Here is a 21,987-nt window from a genome sequence, read left to right as displayed (position 1 = left end):
TGAGAACCAGCGCGAGCCACCCCGAGAAACCAATCGTCCAACCTTGAGGGTTCGGGAAGCGGTGGAAGATTCCACTTGAGCCCGACACTCTCGGCGGGCCGGGAAAGCATAGCCATCATTTCCGGGTCTGTATCCGGCACCGCTAACCGCCCAGAGGGCGGCAACGCTGACAGATCTTCATCCCCAGAGAGCCAATGTGCATTGGCTCGTTTAGTTTACACTCCAAGTAGATTGGTCTCTCTAAGCGAGATCCCAATTCGTCGGTCATCCGACGTGACGTCGAGAGTGACCGACTGAAAGGGAACAGTATTTATTGAGTAACAATGAGCAATAAACAGTATTTATTAATCTTTGTTAACATTAACTGTTCACTGCTAGTTTATGTTTGCTAAATGTTGAAATTAACATTTAACTAACATTAATACATGCATTAAAAATATTTTCATTGTTAGTTAATGTGGTTGTTAATGTAGTTAAATGGATAGTTCACTCAAAAATGAAAATTATCCCATGATTTACTCAATCATTCATTCAGAGTTATATTAAAAATAATATAGGTTAATAAAGGCCTTCTAAAACAAAGCGATCTGTTTGTGTAAGAATAATATCCATATTTAAAACTTCATAAACCGTAATCTCTTGAAAAAACTGTCATATGCACGCTCACGAGAGAGTGGCGTTCCAGCGGATGATGTAGGACGTATGCGTAGCGTTAGCTCCAGTGAGAATATGCTAGTCTTGCTAGAACAAAGTTTTGTTTACAGCAAAGAAAAACCAGTCTCCTCTTGGCTTATATCGAAATACTCTTTTTTTTTTCCTTTACAAATCCTTGTTTTGTACTTCTAATTCGTGACCGGTGTTTTGTTTTGCTCTCTCCTCTGCCCTTCCGTGTTCGTCACTTCTCACTGGAGCTAACGCTATGCATACATCCTACATCATCCGCTGGAACGCCACTCTCTTATCATGACAGAACGTGCGTATGACAGTTAGCAGAAGCTAAAGATTACAGTTTATAAAGTTTTAAATATGTATATCTTTCTTACACAAACACATCGCTTCGCTTCAGAAGTCCTTTATTAACCCCCCCAGAGCCGTGTGGGGCACTTTTATGATGGATGGATGAATGCACTTTTTTTAAAGGGGGTTATAAAGGGGGTTATTCTGCGATAACAACCGGCTGGATGTACATTATCCCGCTTATTACACGGCTAATTTTGAATCGAGTTTTATATCTTATTAGCTAAACAAACGCAAAGCTTCCACCAAGAAAAAACAGTTCCTAGCAAGAGTACAGCACCGACTTCAGTTACCCGGATGAGCCTGTGTTATCAGCTTTCACCGGTTGTTACCGAGGGATAACATACCTCGGAATGTCATGACTGACCAATCAGAATCAAGTTTTCCACAGAGCCGTGTAATAAAAATAAATAAAGTTGTACCAGTAGAACAGCCTAAAAGCTGTGAGAAAGAAAAATAGTTCCTAGCCTATATACAAAAGACTTTTTTTAACATAAACTTGAAATATCTCTATCAACTCTCATGCTATATGGGCTTTAGTATACAGCTAGTTGACCGCAAAACTGACAATCAAAATATAACTTTTCACGAACAACAGTAGTTTAACCAACATTTAACATCGTTGTTTACCAGATTCACAATGTGTCACATTACAAACATCCATGCGGCTTTCAATAGACCTCACAGATTCAAAGCTAGATCTGAAACGGCACAACATTCCACAAAGCTCTTCCATTCACACAACACAATGACAGTCCACACTAACATGTTTTAAAAAAAAAAACTCAAACACAGCCTTGAATCGGAGTTTACAGTGTGTGTTATTCTCTGTTGCAGGCCAGGGTCAGGTACGGAACAGAGTAAAAAAGAGAGAAAAGAGAAAGAGAGTGAGAGGGAATAAAGTTTCATCTTGTGTCCGGGCAGATTTAACCCCATGAAGAGCTCTAAGCCTTGTTGGAAATTGTGCCTAAGTGTGTGAAAGCAGTGGAAAGGAGTCACTGAGCCTCAGCACAGACACACACATCTCCTGTTTCACAGCACAAAAACATCACCGCAGCTGCAGCTCACTGGAGGAAATGAAATCCTGTTGAGTAACGAGGCATGACAAACGTCACACCATTGTGTAAATCTGATCTAGTGTGCGATTTGGACAGAATAAAATGCTTCTCTGTGGACTGGATGGGGTAAGATACAAAATTTGACGGATCAGATTTACAGTGGACAATGTGAAACGTAGAAGATGTTTACCCAAAATGCCAATGAGCAAACACTTCATCACTGACCTCAAGTCAAAAGCCGATGCTTTAAACCCATCCAGAATAATTTTCCAGCCTTGTAGACTATCAAAAAGACCTTCACATCAAGGTCTAAAAGACCTTATGTGTTTTAAATGTTTTTATTTATTAAATAAATTTTAAGCATACACTACCATCCAAAATTTGGGGGCATTACGATTTTTTGTAAATTTTTTATAAATTAATATATCTATTCAGCAAGGCTCCATTAAATAAGTTTCCACAAAAATATTAAGCAGCACCAAATCAGCATATTAGAATGGTTTCTGAAGGATCATATGACACTGAAGACTGAAGTAATGATGCTGATTCAGCTTTGGCAACAGGAATAAATCACATTTTAAAATATATTCAAATAGAAAACAGTTATTTAAACAGTAAACTGTAATAATGTTTCACAACATTACTTTTTAAACTGTATTTTTGATTTAAAAAAATGCAGCCTTGGTGAGCATTAAAGATGTCTTTCAAAAAACATAAAAAATCTTACCTTGTATAATTCTATAAAGTTTTGAAGGGCATTAAAACATCATTATCAGGTATTTTTTTTATAGTAGATTGCATGTTATTTAAAAAAAAAAATGTAGTAATCACGATTTGACTATATGAACATTTTGAACTCTGCATTTCAAATTGAAAAAAAAAAAAAGTCATGCACCTTTCAAAAAACTGCTCCTTCCGTTGACGCTACAACTTTGCTGGAAGTTAATATGACAAAAGCAGGTATATGCTCAGCTCCAGAATATTGGTTCAGAAAACTATTCTGCTGAAATAACACCTCATGAAAGTCTGACTTCCTTTAATGAAGCATTCAGAGAGTCACAAAGATCAGCCACCTCTCACAATGTCTCCTCAGGGAGACATAAATGAAATCTCCTCAGGCCCGTGACTATACATGCTTTCAAAATGCTTCACTTAAGCCACCCATTTAAACTAAACTGCTTTATATATTCTATTCAGTAGCATGCTTGTCATGTTGGCATGTCAACAATTCGAAAAAGAATAACACATTTCATTACAGCTCAGTCAATAAATGTATAAATAGCATCAATTCATTGTCTGTTATTTTAAAAATTTGTCTCAGGAATAATAGTCTTGTGTGATTGACGACCTGAAATTGCCTCTCTTCTATACTGTTGTTGAAAATGCCAATTCTTTGAAAGACCAGTGCTGAACCTGAAAAAAATATCCAGGTTCATGAAACAGTAAAAAGATTGTTAAAGTGGGATAAGTTCACATCAGTGCCTTGTAATTACCGAGTGGGACGTTACAAGGTTAATACTAGTCTAGCCAAAGCCATTTGAAAACACACTAGGTTGGCACATGTTCAAGGCTAGTCACCAACCGCCCCTCCAGAAACGCCTCTCACACAGACAAAGCATGTGTCAATAACTTTGTTCAATGAGGATGGTCCAGCCAAAGTATAAGACTGTGGGACGGAGGGGATTTCGTTTCTCTACTATTAAACCCTCACAGACATTCAAAGTCCCTCAAAGCGAAGAAAAAACAAAACAAAACAAACATTATATCACTTATAGACGTTTAAATGTTCTCAAGCTAATACAACGTGACTAAGTAATTTTTTAGGGGTTGCTCTTTCACAGCTCGAAAGACTTAATGGGTTTCTGAGTACTTTTCAAGTATCAACTTTTTATTTTTCTAAAACGGACTCAAATTGTTGACATGCTGTAATAGCATAAAGCTATAAAATGAAGGTAGACTGACAGTTTAGATCATTTGGTTTGTGAAGAATATTGGAGTTATCCTGAAATCTCAGACTTTATCCCAAAGTGTGCTCAAATTTGCTATAAATACATTGTTGAGATCACTATAATATCTGAGATTTCTTTCTATTACTTCTTTCATACTGACAGTTTCTTGTATAAGTGGCACGTACACTACCGTTTAAAAGTTTGGGGTCAATAAGATTTGTTGAAAAAATGCTCATGAGGCTACATTTATTAGATAAAACAAAAAAATCAGTAATATTGTGGAATATAATTACAATTTCAAATAACTGTTTTCTATTTTAATACATTTAAAAATATAATTTATTCCTGTGATGGGAAAGCTTCAGAAAGCATTCTTATATGCTAATTTGGTGCTCAAGAAATTTTTTTTTTATTATTATCAAAGATGAAAATGGTAGTGCCCCTTAATATTTTTGCGGAAACCAACATTTCTTTTCAGGATTTTTTTGATGAATAGAAATTGAATTCAAAACAACATTTAATTGAATTATACAATGTAAAAGTCTTTACTGTCACTTTAATTTAATGCATCCTTGCTAAATAAAAATATAAATTTCTTAACAAAAAAAAAGTTTATGCTAAAACACTGATTCATACATTATATAAAACATATATTGTTATGGATATGGAAACTGAGTACAGACACACTTTGAACCAAACAAAAAAGAAAAATTAAACAATTGGGCATAAATGGGTTGATAAAATAAAATAAAATAAACAAGAGCATATAAAAAACCACACATCTGCTTGGCACTGTCAAGTCACATTATGGCTGAACGTCTGCAAATATTACATGTAAAAAAAAAAAACCAGTAATTAACTCTGATATTAACTGATTTTGTAGTCACGTGTTTGGTTAGTTTGGATGAACTTCGCTGGTGCAGGAAGAAATGTTCTGTTTGTGTGTAACTTTATGGCTCTACATAAAAGAGCAGATACTCACAACCTATGAGCTCCTATGAAGGCTTGAGTTGATCGGTGCATACTGTGGTTGTTGTGTGTTGCAGCGTGTCCTGGTCCCTTGTGTTCTGGCCTGGCTCTGGCTGGGTTTGCTTAATCTGGGGCAGATCCAGAACAGTACTGGAATTCGCTGGAGGGGAAGGGTTGAAAAGTTAAACATATGATCTGGCTCAAGAGTGTGTGACAGAGTGTAAGTGTGTGTTTGACTGACTATTATTCTTTGCAGCCTTCAGCGCATCCCTCCTTCTATGCAGGGCTTTCTCCAGCTCAGACTTCGGTGATGGCGAAGGAGGGCGTGTCCCAGGCAAGGAGGAGGGGCCAGAACGCTTGACTGTGTTCTAAACAGAAAGATTCCGTTACTATACCAACAGCTAGTTTTAAACACATTTGAATAATATTGTAATATGTTTGTTATATTATTTTATATTAAAAACATATATACGTACATATAAAAACACATACATTTTAAGTGATAATATTAATAATTAATAATCAATTATACATAAAATAAAAATAAATGAAGCACTCCTAACCAGGATTCCCTGAAGTTCCTGTATGGCAAGATTTGTCCCTTCTTTCTGCAGGAAAACCCATCAGAGAAACAATTAAGCAGACTATGTAAGTGAGTGTTATTACTGTATATTTAAAATGTTAATTTAGTGTGAATAATAATTTTTAAAATCTCTTATCCTCACCAAGGCTTTTAATATTGTGAAATATTATTACAATTTAAAATAACCGTTTTCTATTTTAATATATTTTAAATGTAATTAATTCCTGTGATTGCAAAGCTGAATTTTCAGTAGCCATTACTCCAGTTTTCAGTGTCACATGATCCTTCAGAAATCATTCTAATATGCTGATTTGGTGCTCATGAAACACTTCTTATTATTTTCAATGTTGAAAACAGTTGTGCTGCTTAATATTTTTGTGGAAATCATTCTACTTTTTAACAAGATTCTTCAAAAGAATAGCATTTATTTGAAATATAAATCTTTTGTGACAAATATTTACTGTCACTTTTGATCGACTGAATGCGTGCGTCCTTGCTAAATAAAAGTACTTATTTCTGATTATATTTGATCGGCTAATAGTATTATTTCTATAGATAGGCTAAAGTAATTTCATTTAATGACACTGATTCACTGAATAAAAGAAAGTTTAAAGTAGTGAGTGTTTTTGTGTTGGTATGAGTTTGTAAGAAATGTTTACTGGTCCTGGTCTGGCTCTGTTGGTTCTCTGGGAAACACGTCGGAGTTGAACTCCTTTTTTGATTCGCTGCATCATTTCATCCACAGCTTGATGTCTGATGTCCTTCTGTGTCAGACACACACACACACACACACACACACACACATAGACAGAGACAAATGGGATTTCTATTAAAACACATTTAAACAGATCAACACAGATGTAGATAAACACATCTGCTGCTTTTCATTAGCAGTCATTTCAGACACAGAATAATATCAGACATACTGACACCACTAAACAGAACTGCAAAGGTTTCTATTTGCGCTGGCATGCACAAATATTATAAAAAAAGAAATCAAAAGAAAGTTTATCTATGATGTTTTTCTTTGTTAAGTGGCCTTGGCAAACACTTTTAGTCATTCTGTCATTAACTGTAACAAAAAATGTGAATATTATCTGCTTACCAGTCTGATGTTTTTCTGACATGATAAAAGTCTCTCTAAACATTCTCTTTTGCAAAGGCTCTAAATTGGCATTGCGTTTCAGAACTAGAGTATAGTCCAATAACAACTTTCTATTCATATGAGATCATAAAAATGTTGTTCAATATTAACAAGAACACTTGAAAGAAAACTACAATTATTTGAGAAAGTATCTAAGCTTTGGCCCGCACTTATACTTATTATAGGAAGTGAAAGAATTTTAGTCAATCCGTTCAAAGATCACCATTCCCTGTAAATATTCAAACACAGTGAAAAAGCAAATCAAGCACTAGTGATAAAAGGAAGGCTAAAGTTCACTGGTCAAATTCTATAAACCTGAACATCATGCCAATAATTGAAAAATTGTCAATATTGTCAATTTTCTTTAATCAAAAATGGATAATGACTTATCCAAACTCTGTACAAAAGTGTTTGTCCTTCAGCAAAAAGCTGCAAGTCTTCCTTCTTTTCCCCCACCTGGTTTTTTAATATAAGGCTGAAAGAAATGGCTAAGGACAAACTTGAACTTGACCCAAGTCTTTCATTTTTACCCACTGCTGTGACGAAAAACAGAAGTTTACTTTGTGTGAAAGTGTACATTAATTACATCTGACTGCATGCACTGCAGATTTTTAATTGACACTTAACACTGATCAAAAAGGTCAACATAAAGGTCTGAAATCTTTCATGTGGCTCAACAGCGAACACAACTGCAGGCCAGCCCTGCTTAAGAAATGAAACAATGAAAAAAAAAAAAACCTTGAACCATAAGCCATCACTGATTACTGTGCTTTTAAATGATCAATCTATGTAATCTTTGCATGTATGAATTATTATAAAGCAAAACTGAGCAGGTTTACAGATTGGAAATGAACTTCGATGGGCCTTCGCTCTTTACCTGGGGTTTTCTCAGAGGAGTCCTTCTCCACTAATGCAATTTCAGTGCTCACATCTTTTTTCTTACGAAGTATAGACAGTAATGAGCTAAAAGATAGAGACAAAAGAAAAATAGAGAATTGACAAGAAATATGTCATTGAAACTTCCCAATGAGCAAACAGCCATTGACCTAATTTTCCATCAGATCTATTTTATTTTTAAGTTGTATTTCCTCATTTTGATGGCTTTCGTCACAAACAGACACTCACCTGAGTGGGTTGCTTGAGGGGGCAGGAAGTGGAGGTGGGGGCGGGGGTGGAGGAGGGGGTCCTGGGGCAGCTGGTGGTGGATTAGAGACCTGCTGGAGCTTCTTTTTCAGTTCCTCCACTACAAAACACACAGAGATACAAACACTGGGTTATTTAGAGTTTTGTTCAAAAGTTTGGGCCAGTAATATTTTTTTAAAGTAATTAAATTAATACTTTTATTTAGCAAAGATGCATTAAAATTAAATTAAATTTACAATGTGACAAAACTTTTCTATTTCAAATAAAATACTGTTCTTTTAAAATTTATATTAATTAAAGAATCCTGAAAAAAATGTATCATGGTTTCCACTAGATATTATGAACAAATGATTTCTGCATTGATTAGAGCAAGATAAGATTTCTTGAATACCAAATCAGCATATTAGATGATTCGAGGATCATGTGACATTGAAGACTGCAGTAATGGCTGCTATAAATTCAGCGTTGCATCACAGGAATAAATTACATTTTAAAACAGTTTGTGATGAGTGAGGTGGGGCCGAGAGCCGTGGGAACGGAGCAAGGCCGGTGGAGTTAATGATAATGAGCGACACCTGCGCTGCTCACCGGTCTCGAGTCCCACGGAGGACCTCCGGAAGGATAAACAGAGGAGTAACGACAGTGAAGGACAAGAGAGGACCAGGCCTGGGGCAAGTTCAAGCTCAAACCGGTGCGCAAAGAATGGCCTTCTCAGCTGCCATAGTTGCAACTCTTGCGTCATCAGAACAGTGTGTTCAACACACCACCGTTTCCGTTTAAAAAACGTTTTGCACCGTTTTGTCGGGGCTGAACACAGCCCTGGATTTTATGTTGTTTTGTTTTATGCGGCAGTCGTCCGTGAGGGACTGACGCTTTTACTTTCGTTTTGTGCTTGTTTATTTGTTTATTAAAGTTTTATAATTAAATGTTTGCCGGTTCCCGGTTACACAGTTATTTTAAATTGCAATAATATTTCACAATACTACTGTTTTTACTGTATTTCTGATCAAATAAATGCAGCTGTGGTGAGCATAAGAGACTTCTAAAAACAGACAACAAAAAACTTTAAAAACTACCTGTGAATCTGAGGTCTTTGGCCTCGGTTTCAGCGTTCGTGTGTTTGTGCTGCCACTCTTTTCTCTCCTCCTCCAGCAGTTCAGTCTGTCTCTGTAATGCTGTTAGCTGCTTCTTTAATTCACTGCTGTGTATCTGCTCTTCAAGAGCCTTCACCTGAAGTCCACCAACATACACAGCATAACAATCAAAGACAAAAACACGGGGTGTAAAAATGGAATGTTATCTTTGAACTTTAAGGTATACTTCACTTATAAAATGAAAACTCTGTCATCAAATGAAATGGTGAACAGGTCTCCTTTACCACTTTCACTATACAGAAAATAGCTGCTGGGACACTGGACCAGTGCGTTTTACTGTCATTGAGATACTATAATAGTTTGTATTAATATATTTTCTGTTTTTATTTCAATTTTGGATGAAGTTTTGATAATATTGTTGTGCGTTTTTATTCGTTTTTTAATTTGTCTATATAGGTTTTATTATTATTATTATTATTTAGTTTAGTTTGCCTTAGCAAACTAAGTTTTTTTATATATTTAACATTATTTCAGTTAAAGTTTATTTTATTTCAAGTAACAGATTTTTTCTGTTGTAGTTTTAGTTAACTATAAGAACCCTGCACTGTACATGCTAAATATCTCCTTGTGAGAAAGTCTCGCCTTTTCATTGGAATGACATAAGGCATAATGACAAAATGATGACTTTTTTGGGTGAACCATCCCTTTAAGGCAGTACAACATAGTGACTGTGCTTCCATCCCTCACAGCCTCATTATTGTTCTTGACAAATTAAAAATGTCACACACTCTGACTAAAATCTATAGTGATGACAGACAAATACCACAAAGTGAGTCAAGTTGCATTTCCCTTGATCCTTTAATGATTGTTTAATTGCAGAATACTGCTCAGTTTTTCTTCTTTTAGAAACGCAAGTAATGAACTGCATGGGTGTGTGTTTTGGTGTGACACTGGGAGGTTGGCATGGTTGATTTGATTGTTTTTTCTGTTATTATTTTAATGACATTTGGTCGGCAGGACACTATGACCTAAAGGACAGTGTGGGGATTAATGTGTGTGTCTGTGTGTGTTACCTGCTGTTGATGCTCCAGTTTCTGTGTCTCTAAAGTGTGTGTCAGTGTGTTGATCTCTGCCAGAGCTTTCTGCAGAGCTTCTGTTGGAGACACACTCTGGATCAACATCTGGCTTTGTCTTTTCAGCTTCTTCTGCTCTACTAGCATCTTCATTAACCCACAGAGAGATAAACACACATTCACAAATTCACACCATTTAACATATTCCAGGAATCCATAAATATTCAGTCTTATACATTTCAATAAAATAATTTTGAAATCAAATCTAACTGAGCTTTCACCTCATGTGCAAACTTCTCTGCTTCAGAACGCAGGTCCCTCTCAAGCTTTAGATCCTCCCGCAAGGCCTCAAACTCATCTAGAGCATACTGAGAAACTACACACATTTACAGGAAAGCCTTTGAGCCCCGATGTCCATGGCAAACAATTCAAACACACAATATTGTATATTGTATCATTTAAATTCCTATTGAACTTCTGATAAATGACATCCACTACAGGGCAATTTAAATCAGCATGGTCTAGTTAAGTCAAGTTACTTTTACTTCTATAGTGCTTTATACAATACAGAATTGTATCAAAGCAGCTTCACAGTGATAAACAAGAAAATAGCAGAATCAATTATGGAAACTCAACCATGGAGACAGTTTAGATTGTGCTGTAAAGCAGAAGACAATAGTGTCTGGTGATGCAAAACGATAAAAATTGTTTTTATTTTTTTATTTTTTTTACAATTTTTTTTAATTTTTATAAATAGACATTTCAAAAGAACAACTTTTTTTTTAAATAGAAATCTTTTGTAACATTATAAATGTCTTTACTTTTACTTTTGATCAATTTAATTCATTCTTGCTGAATAAAAGTAGTAACTTCTTTAAAAAAAACATAATACCTCCAAACTTTTGAATGGCAACATAAATTCAAACTAGTCAAGCACCAAGAACCTCTAGAATATTTACTATTATCTTCTATTGTAGGCAACAGATGTGCAACTCTCTCAAATACATCATACTGTATTAACAAAAGAAATATAATTCTTAATTTAAAGTGAAAAGATTATGACATTATGATTTTTTAAATTCAATTTAATTCATGCATCAAATTATTAAACAACTCAAAACACACACACACACACACACACACACACACACACACACACACACACACACACAAACGGAAAAAGTAGCACAGAAAAATGATGCATTTTGATTTTTGTGATATTTCCATGATCTGTTTGAGTCTATAATCAAGCTAAAGTTGTCAGAAATCACTCAGATCTGCCTAAAAATACTGTATGACTTATTGTTATTGTAATAATTATAGAAGAAACACAGTATAGGCTTTGAATGAAGCAATGAAGATGTAGCAGTGCGAGTACAGCAGTTAGGATGAATGAATGTCTGGACTGGAAAGCAGTAGAGAGAGAGAGAGAGATTGATGTAAGGGGATACAGTAGAGAACAGGAGCACAACTGACCTCTGTTGTATTTTCCCAAGAGCTTCTTTTGTTGGAATGTTTCAGCTATTAAAACAGTATTATCATGTTTCTCTTTCAGGAGCTTAGGAAGAAAGGGAGAGCGAGGGCTTCATTTATTTGGGCATTAAACTGGTTCATCTGAAACACTGAACAACATGACACAAAGACAGACCCCTCTTTTCTGTTTGGTTGACATTATTCTGAGTGAAAGCCACTGTGAAACATGGCAATGGTTAACATTAAAGACTTTAAGGAGGTGGATCAAAACATTTATTGTTCTGTCATGATTTTTACTTTTCATTAAAAAAAATGATTTTAGAGTGTATATTGTAGATCTTTTTAAAATGATGCACGGTAGATATTTCTTAAAGATGAGTAGTAAGTTAATGCAGTAAAACCTAAGATTAAATGCCTTTCTCACATACTTCCTGTCTAGTTTGGCAGAGCTGCTCTCTTGTCATCTCCAGATCGATCGTAATCTGCTTCTTCTCAGCCAGGATCACCTCTAGTTTATCCCTCAGCTCTACCACAAATAAAAGTATTAATTAAAAAAAAAAAACTGCAGTACAAAGCAGCCTGAATTCTCAAGTGTCTCGTAACCAAACATGAATTGAGAACCGCATCAGAGGGCAAAATGACTTACATTTTTAGTCTGTTTCTCACAAAAAGCATGTGTTGTATGAACTAATGTTTTTTTTTATGTCCTTTTCAGTGTTCGAAAAAAGCCTGTGGTCACTTTCAACTGTTGCTTAACTGTTGTTTCAATATAAAGATCTTTAAAAAATTGCATTCAATATTTAAAACACATAAATAAATAAATGAATAAATAAATAAAAACATTTAATATAACACTGAAAAACAAAAGCCTGTTACTTTGAACTGTTGTTGTATGTGTAAAGTGTAAACATATTTTAAATTTGATATCTAAAACAAACAAACAAACAAACAAATACATAAATTAAATTTTCTGTATTTTCTGTATTCAAATATTAATTATCTAATAGCCTCAGAAACTACACACTTAATGGCAAAGGTGTCTAATTTCTGAACTACTAGATAAAGACTGCTTTCACACAAGTTTGTCAGCCATTGTTTGACTAAACAGGTAGTCAAGCCTCAATTTCATGCCAGAGCCTATGTTGTTATGACAGGCCCAGTCAATCCACTTGAACAAAAAAACCCTGCAATTCTTTCGCTGCCTGTGCCATAGAAATGATACACTTCACCTTTAAAATTAATCTGTAGATGCAAAAAGTATAAAGTGATAAAAATATTTTATTAAGCAATACATTGTGGGACAGTGCACTGACCCACCTGCAATGACAATCTGACAGTGGGAGGAGCTACATACACCTGACTCCTCCTCCTGTGGATCTTCATCATCATCATCATCATCCAGACTGATCTCAGCGACGACATCGGCACCAAGGTGGGACATATAGAGCATACTTTTCCTCTTCAGAGAACGGTTCTGTCTGTTCAACTGAGCGAAAGATATACATCTGTGCTTTTGAAAGATACTTTTATCCAAAGCGGCTTAGAGTGCATTTATTGTATACATTTGAACTCATAATCTGAGTGCTGCTAGCATCACACACCAATTGAGCCAAACTATCAAAACATGAATTTTCTTGGTCTCTGTGAAGAGAATGAAAATCCAGTGTCTATTGACAATGCAAAACAAGTAAATCTAGTGAGGCCAATGTAGTCAAATTTATAGGAATAATCAGAGATCAAAATGACACCGGTAACACCACAAATGATATAAAACCCAAGCCGGTGATTTTCTGCATTTGCCACAGAGCGAAAAGATATGAGAAATCAAATCAGCAGCATGTAGACAGACCAGCCCACTGGAACCCCAGTGGGCGCCCATGCAATTCCCCTCAATCACACAGCCAAACACACACAGCACGAACACTCTGAAAAAGAGCAATAATCAAGGGCAAAATAATAGACATTTCATTACACGTATGCAGGAGCAGCAGCAGCAGACACTCCTGTTTTCATAAATAATTACAGCATTTCTATCATGTGCGGTCACGGACCCCCTCCCTCGCCACATGCACATACCTGCATCCGAGAAATTTTACCTTTTTGAACATCCAATTAAAGTAATTTTAAAGTAATTTTAAAGACAAAATCTTGTCTTCCCTGCCACTCCATTGTAAGTCGCTTTGGATAAAAGCGTCTGCAAAATGACTAAATGTAAATGTAAATGTAAATGTAATTTAAGACTGGTCATTCACACTTCAATTAGGGAGGCCACTTAATGGAAACTCAGAGAGCCAATGGGGGTGGAGGTATGTAAATTAGTCACAGATGACATTCCGGCCAGAGAGAGAAAAAGAGTGGGAGGCAGGAATAAAAAAAAATGCCCCCTCTTTAACGGGCCTTTATTAATGACATCCAAGTGAGGACACACAGCACGTCAATCCATTTCCTGATGCCATCCTTCCTGCTGAATGCATCTTTTAAAAACGCAATCAACAACACATAATATGGGGATAAACACGCAGACACACACGCATACACGCTCGCTCTGCGATAATCATCTGGCATTGATGAGAGCGCAGCGGTGAAATTACACAGTGGCAGAAATCAGATGTGCGTTCCGAGGTGGCCAGGCCACTCATCTCGTCTGATCACACATCAAAACAAAATGTCATGTGTTTGGATTGCACTTTGATTTGACTGCCACCACCCGTGAACCCTCATCCATTACTGCTTTTTAATTCAAAATGTTCCAGAGTTTAAGAAATTGATTATGATTTTTTTTCCTCTTCTTTTTTTTTGTTTGCCTCAGGGTCCCTTGGCAGACAAAATTACAGCCATCATACACAATAAATCATACCGAAATGTAGAGACTATTTGAGACAATTCCACTCACCATCCTCCAATCACACCTACCAAAATTTTTGGACTAATTTACATGTAAATTTGGCATGAGTCAATGCTGTAATTTTATCCTTCACACTTTCAAAAAAGAGGTGAGATTTATTTTTCATCCTGCGGGCTGAGATGCAAAACAAGTCAAAGTCTTCCACACTTGTTTTATTAATATTTGCAAGATTAGTTCACATAAATACAGTGACAAGGCAATATCAATATTTCATGTCTTGTTATTTAATTATTTACTGGGTAAGTAGCCAGAAAATAAGTGGAATAATGTATAGTCTGCTGCTCATTATGGCAACATATACCTAAGAATGCACCGATATTACAGATATAATCACTATTTTCATGGCAGACAAATGACCAGCATTAAAATGTAATACAGTTTTATATAAATAGATTAATAGAAACACTAAAAACTAAAATCGTTTTAAATTCTGCAAGTTATCCAATTTAGGCCAATAATGTACACTATGAAAATGGGTATTCTGTTTGAGATATGCTAATGATTACATTTAATAGTGTTATTAAATATTTAGGGTTTTAAAAGATTAATGTTAAGTTAAAATTAGATGATGACAAATGTAAAAACAGAGAAAATGAGCAATATCTTAAATATATATTATAGCAATATATTTTAAATAACCAATATCATCCAATACCAATATTTAAAAAAAAAAATCATATTATCAGATACATGATATGATAATATACTGTGCATTTCTAAATAGGAATTTCTCTAATTTTTGCGATAATGACCGGCTGACTTTATGTATTATATAAAACGTTTGAAGGCAAAATGTCCACAGAACTGTTTTCAACCTTGGTGATCTTGAGCACCACATCAGCATATTAGAATGATTTCTGAAGGATCATGTGACACTGAAGACTGGAATAAAAAAGACAATCAAAGGCCATCACAGGAATAAATTATATTTTAAAATATATTAAAATAGAAACTTTTTTTTTTTAATTGTAATAATACTTCTGCATTTTTGATCAAATAAATGCAGTCTTGGTGAGCATAGGAGACTTCTTTCAAAAACATTAAAATCAATGATTTTAATGCAAGAAATCTGGACTTGAGAGATCTAATGCAATGTGTTTCCTAACCTTATAATAAAGAAATGAGATAAATCGACTATGTGTTGAAAGAGCAACTAGTGACAAACAAAACTGAATCCTCAAACAGTCATGTGTCCTGACAGATGGAAGATGAGCAAACCTGTGGCGGCCGAAACCTACAGGACTCTCCTGCTGTTAGTCACACAGACGTGAGGGGCTCGTTGCAGGGGTGTTCACAGAGCAGCCAGGACAAAGGCACCAGTTTTCATGTGCAATGGCCATCGGTGAACACAAAACAAGCTGGGCTGTGCATTTAAGGATGTCAGGAAACCATTGATTGGTTAAATCGAGCTTTTATCCAACACATAATGCTGAGGCACAAAACGGCCCAGCTGCAGGTCTATTTCCTCCGTACAAATTAAATGCTCTGTGGTCTTCCTCAACTGCAGCTCTCAGAAACATCTGCGATGGCTTCACATACTTCAAGGAAAAACATTTAGCTATACTTCAAGAGAAATCTATAGCAAGTGATTCTCAAGAAATGGCAGGACAGAAATCCTGTCATCCACGCTAAATAACCATAAGTCAGCAGGGTTTTGTCACCTCAGTCTATTTTGTCAAGTACAAAAAAACAACAACAAATGTCCGTTTTCATTTGCACAGTGAAATGTCTTCTTTTTCTGGACACAGAACCACATCAAATGAAAGCTAGCCTGCTTCTAAAACACAGGACAACAGTGTCCTTTTTCAATCTAAAGACTATTTTCTCCTGGTCTTTATCTCTTTTATCTGTCTTTATTCCTTTCACTGCTACTGTTCTCTCATTTCTCTCTCTGTGTGTGGTGATCAGCGCTCATCACCGACAGGCAGCAGAAGAAAGTTGATTCATGCATCAGAGAGACGGCAATACAGCCGGTAATCGTTCCTGATAATTTGCCTCACACCTGGGCTTTTAGAGATCCATTTACCTGCTGAGCGCTCAGTGTAGATGCCACTTCACTTTTCAGACCCGACTGAGCCTGAACGCAGAACTGAAACCCAACTAAACAATGTGCTGAGCTGGGACTGATGGCAAATTGAATACTTCTGTAATGAGTGGGTCCAGGGAGGTGGGCTGGCTGTGGTCAACACCAAGATGCAGGTATACGGGAGGGAGACAGTCTTTAAGATTGACACCAGCATGAACTGAATGGATTGACTGCACATATGGAGTACAATTGTGTGTACTTTGCTCAGGATGGAGGAGGAAATAAATGGATGTAAGGGTGGTTGGATAGAGGCATGATGGATCCCAATTTATTTACCATGAAAGCATAAGCGAAAACATGGGTGTATGATTCTGGATGATTATGATTATTGTTTCTGAGAAGAGTAGAGCAGAATTGAATGAAACAGGAGAAAACAAAGGATATTAGAACAGAACATAAAGTAACAAGACCAAATTAAAAAGATAAAAAGATAATAAAGGGAAACAGAATCAAATCAAACAAAAAAGAACAGAATGAAATGAATCAGAATAGAACAGAAGAGAGCAGACCAGAAAAAAAATTAAAAAACAGAACAAAGGAGAATCAAATGAAACGAAACAAAAGAGAATCAAATGAAACAAAAGAGAACAAAATCAAATGAATCAGAACAGAACAGAAGGAATCAAATAAAAAAAGAATGAAAGAGAATCACATGAAAAAGGGCACAAGAGAATTAAATTAAACAGAATCAAATCACAAAAAAAGAACAGAATAAAATAAATAAGTACAGAACACAACAGAGGAGAGCAGAGCAGAAGAAAATCAAATTAATCAGAACAGAACAAAGGAGAATCAAATGAATAAGAACAGAACAAAATCAAATGAAACAGAACAAAAGATAACCACATCAAACAGAGCACAAGAGAATTAAATGAAACAGAATCAAACAAAAAATAACAATCAAATAAATAAGAACAGAACAGAATCAAATGAATCAGAGCAAAACAGAGGAGAACAGAACAAATTCTAGTTAAACAGAACAAAACAAAACAAAACAGAACATAATCAAATGACACAGAACAGAATTAAATGAAACCGAACAGAATCAAATGAACCAGAACAGGATCGACTGAATCAAAACAGAACAGAGGAGAATCAAATGAAACCGAACATAACAGAATGAAATAAAACAACACAAAAATAAAACACAGAACAAAACAGAATAATATACATCAGAACAGATGAGAATCAAATGAAACAGAACAGAAGAAATTTAAATAAAACAGAATGAAATCAAATGAAAACAAACATAAACATAGCTGCAAGCAGCGATACGTGGCTGTAGCGCAGTGCAGACCAGGAAGAGCAAAAACAGGAGAAACTGAATGAACATGAAAAACAACCATTTGAATTATAGGTGAGATGAAATCAGGATGAACAGAAGTTCAAATGAAAATGAACACAGCATGAATAAGAAATCAAAACGACACAACATTACACACAGATGCCGAAGTTCAGAAGTTCAACTGAGAATCAATTCAAAATAATGAATTTGTACATAAATGCACTGCGTGTTGTATTTAATACTTTCAGGTGAGATCATACTTGGAAAATCACAATGCTTGCAACAGAAGCAAAAACTGCATAAATTCTTGCCATAGTACCTCTTGCGGTCTGACGTTCTCAGACAAGGTCACAACATCATTCAATTACTCTGTCCAGACCACTGAAACTTAGAACAGCTCTTTATCAGTTATCATGCTCTCCAGACGCCTTTTGAGCAAGTCGACTAGGGACATCTGGTGTATGAAGCAGCTGAAACTACAGTTTTTATGGTGGACACAACACATGCTAACACAACGCTAGCAAGGATTTGAACTGTGTTTTGGATAGTTGATGTCACTGTAGTCATACAAGTGTTCTGTAGTGGGACATGCTGTCCATCTAAAATTACTTGAAACATCTTTGTAATTCTTATATAATTATAATACATTTCGTTTTATTTCATATTTTAAATTTAAAGATTAATATGGACATGGAATATCTGTATCCATTGATCACAATGCCTGCAACAGAAGCAACTTCTGCATCAATTCTTGCCACAGTACCTCTTGCGGTCTAGGCATGTGTTACACTGCGTTTCAAACCCACGACATGAAGAAATCAGGATCTGTGGTGTAACACATTGAGCTAGTCACCCATGCACATTCAGCAGGATGCTGAGGAGAGGTTTCAGTGTGAGAATGAGCTCACAAAAAAAAGTTCCTTAGCACAATAACCAGATTAGCAAAGCTATGGGCGGCACATTAATGGAAAATGACAAATGAAATATTGTCAGAATCGGCATAACCCAGGGAATGAAGGGATATAAAAACAACAAAATTTGGACAGTGTTTTCAAAACTTATAAGCATTTTTGCAAAAATCTTTATATCTCTGGAATGCTAGGTGGCGCTGTGTTCAAACTTCTCAGATAACTCCGGGACATCCTGTCAATGAAATCTACCAATTTTTGTGCAGGTGTGTCAAATGGTTTAAAATATATCGCAATTTATGACAAATTTCAAAATGGTGGACAGAATGGTTCTTTTGATTTTCTGACTAACAGTTCATAAGTTATTAGCCAAAATAGCCATTTTTGTATCTCATGATCCATAGGTGGCACTGTTGTCATTTATGTAATTTGGCATGTACCCTCAGATCATGGTGTTGATGAAGCATACCAATTTTTGTTTCGATTGATCAAAGTTTGTCCAAGATACAGCCTCTGAACCAATTTCGGGTCGACCTTGTTAAGTTCACAACATCATAACTTTTTTTTCACCACTAGTTCATGAAATTCTGTTCAGTCATTTCAATGCGGCTCGGTCCAAAGATCATATCTGCCAATTTTCGTAAGAATTGGACAAATTTTGAAGGAGTAGCAGTGAAAAAAAGAAATAATGCACTTTTCAAAATGGCCACTACTGTAATGGGTGGAGTCTTAATGTAAGCTATTGAATGTGATCAGCATGAAGAGAGTAATCAGCTGTACTAAGTTTCCTTGTTCTAGAGGGTTCAAAAGTTATAAACATTTGAAAAGTGAATTTTTGAACTCGTGGTGGCACTATAGAGTTGGTCCTAGAGACCCCAAAGTTGGTCAGATTCATGACCATCACTACAAGTGTGCCAATTTTCATCATTTTCCTATGTTCCCTTCACAGGGCTGCCACTGACTCCTATTCGGGTAGAACAATTATAATAATAAGAAAACATACAGATAAAATAGTGGCTACAGCCCCTTCGGGGCTTGGCCCCTAATTAAATAAATTAGAACAGAACAGAATCAAATGAATCAGAACAGAACAAAGGAGAATCAAATTAACCAGAGCACAACAGAATCAAATGAAACAGAACAGAAATAAGGGGAATCAAATGAAACAGAATAAAACAGAACAGCCAATCATAACTTTATTGTAAAACCTCACCTTTGAGACCAAAGCTTCTACACTTTCTCTGCATGTCTTCTCGATCTCTAGACTCTCCTGAATGTTGTTCACCTCCTCGATCACCCTGTGTGACACTGAAGACAAGCAATATGTCAAATATTTTGATGTTTTCTTCAACACAAACACACTACAGTTGTCACTACAGGCAAGCACACAACTAATTTTCTGTCATGCACACACTGGAGCAGTCAGCACAGTACATCATGACGTTCACAGACAAGGTTACAACATCATACAATTACTCTGTCCAGACCACTGAAACTTAGAACAGCTCTTTATCAGTTATCATGCTCTCCAGACGCCTTTTGAGCAAGTCGACTAGGGACATCTGGTGTATGAAGAAGCTGAAACTACAGTGGAAACTATAGTGGACACACACAACACATGCTAACACAACACTAGTAAGGATTTGAAATGTGTTTTGAATAGTTGATGTCACTGTAGTCATACAAGTGTTCTGTAGTGGGACATGCTGTCCTTCATCTAAAATTACTTGAAACATCTTTGTAATTCTTATATAATTATAATACATTTCGTTTTATTTTATAATTGTAATTTAAAGATTAATATGGACATGGAATATTTGTATCCATTGATCTATCACTCTGTTGGACTATTTAAGTGAACAGTCTTCCAACATCATCTGCATATTTGAACCATTTCAACACACATACTACTTTTTAAAAGAAGTTAATACATTTGCTCAGAAGGAATGCATTAAATTGATCAAAAGTGACAGTAAAGACATTTTGTAATGTTACAAAAGTTTTCTATTTCGAATAAATGTTTTTTTTATTTTATACTTTCTAATCATCAGAGAATCCTGAAAAAAAATGTATCACGGTAATATATCGGTATGGTAATGTGAAATGTATCATAATATTAAGCAGAAGAAGCAGCAGATGTTTCCTGAGCATATTAGAATGCTTTCTGAAGGATCATGGAGTAATGACTGCTGAATTTGAGCTTTGCCATCAAAGAAATAAATAAAATTTTAATATATATCAAAACAGAAAATAGCTATTTTTACTGTATTTCTGATCAAATAAATGCAGCTGTGAAGAGCAAAAGAGACTTCTTTCAAAAACATTAAAAACTGACCCCAAACTAAGCATATACACAAACATCTTGATGCTGAAAAAGGTTAATTTGTCCTTCTTTCAGATTTTCTTTTCCAATCAATAACCTCTCCAGCTTGGCCTTCACACAACTGTTGTCTATTCTATAGATCTGTTTGAATAAGTTCAGTGCTTCCCTTCATACTGATCCTATAGGGACGGGAGACTGAGATCAGGGCAGGCCCGTCAAGCCAAGGCTCATTGTTTGGGTTAATCAAATTATCTGCTGTGTTTCCTTGCATTCACCAGCAAATCCAAGAACCTTCAAAGATCCACAGTGTCTCTAAAGAGTCTCTCTTTGAGATATATTTCTAAATGCTTAAGATTAGTCTGTCATGCACAAAAAGATTCTCAAAACAAACTGATTTGAGACTACATTTACAACATTCAAATTCAAAACGCAGTCAGTCTGATGACTTCCAAAGAGGCGGAAGATGGTGAGATGGAAGTGGCAGATGCTCTTAACACCTGGAGCTCTTACCTTATTTGTGTCCGTAATCACCAGAGACTGGCCACGGACCAGCTCACAGCCTCTTAACTAATTACACATTGTGGTTGAGAGGCAAAAACAGGAATTAGCACCATCACGGTCAGCGGCTGCCTCCCAATGACACCTAATTAAAACTTGATGAACGCCCGTGTCTGCGATATCCAAGTTCCCGCTGTAAGCCTTTCGCTGTCACTCATTAAACAGTATTTAGCTGCCAGTTGGTCCCCCTCCACCCCATCTTTCATCTCTCTCTCACTGGTAGTACTAGCACTAAGTGACAGGTTAATTGTAATAGCTGCTACACATAAACCGGGCTAAGTGTGAGGCAGTTGCGGAGCAGGAGGGGGACGAGGGGGGGACTTCAGACGTCAGGCATGGCAGCTTTAATTGTAAATTTTGGCCTCGCCATCAACATTACATCTTCAAATCTCTTTCTTCTCATGCCGTTCCTCTGTTCA

General features: G+C 36.0%; 1 protein-coding gene across 1 annotated transcript; it reads right to left on the bottom strand.

The window, feature by feature from the left end:
* Positions 1-4,750: 4,750 nt before the first annotated feature.
* Positions 4,751-20,123, bottom strand: LOC107671092 (shootin-1-like). The gene is made up of 15 exons (XM_016463941.1): positions 20,102-20,123; positions 19,901-19,995; positions 12,821-12,989; positions 11,932-12,029; positions 11,507-11,588; positions 10,312-10,406; positions 10,031-10,177; positions 8,940-9,093; positions 7,846-7,963; positions 7,598-7,683; positions 6,236-6,342; positions 5,557-5,601; positions 5,235-5,361; positions 5,007-5,153; positions 4,751-4,843 (listed from the first exon to the last, which is right to left on the bottom strand). The coding sequence occupies exons 1-14, from the start codon at positions 20,121-20,123 to the stop codon at positions 5,020-5,022; spliced, it is 1,479 nt and encodes a 492-aa protein (XP_016319427.1). The 3' UTR covers positions 4,751-4,843; positions 5,007-5,019.
* Positions 20,124-21,987: the final 1,864 nt, after the last annotated feature.

Source organism: Sinocyclocheilus anshuiensis, unplaced genomic scaffold, assembly GCF_001515605.1.
Source record: "Sinocyclocheilus anshuiensis isolate Anshui unplaced genomic scaffold, SAMN03320099.WGS_v1.1 scaffold861, whole genome shotgun sequence".
NCBI classification, from domain to species: Eukaryota; Metazoa; Chordata; class Actinopteri; order Cypriniformes; family Cyprinidae; genus Sinocyclocheilus; species Sinocyclocheilus anshuiensis.
Note: the sequence above shows the minus strand (reverse complement) of the source record. Positions and strands in the feature narration are given on the sequence as shown.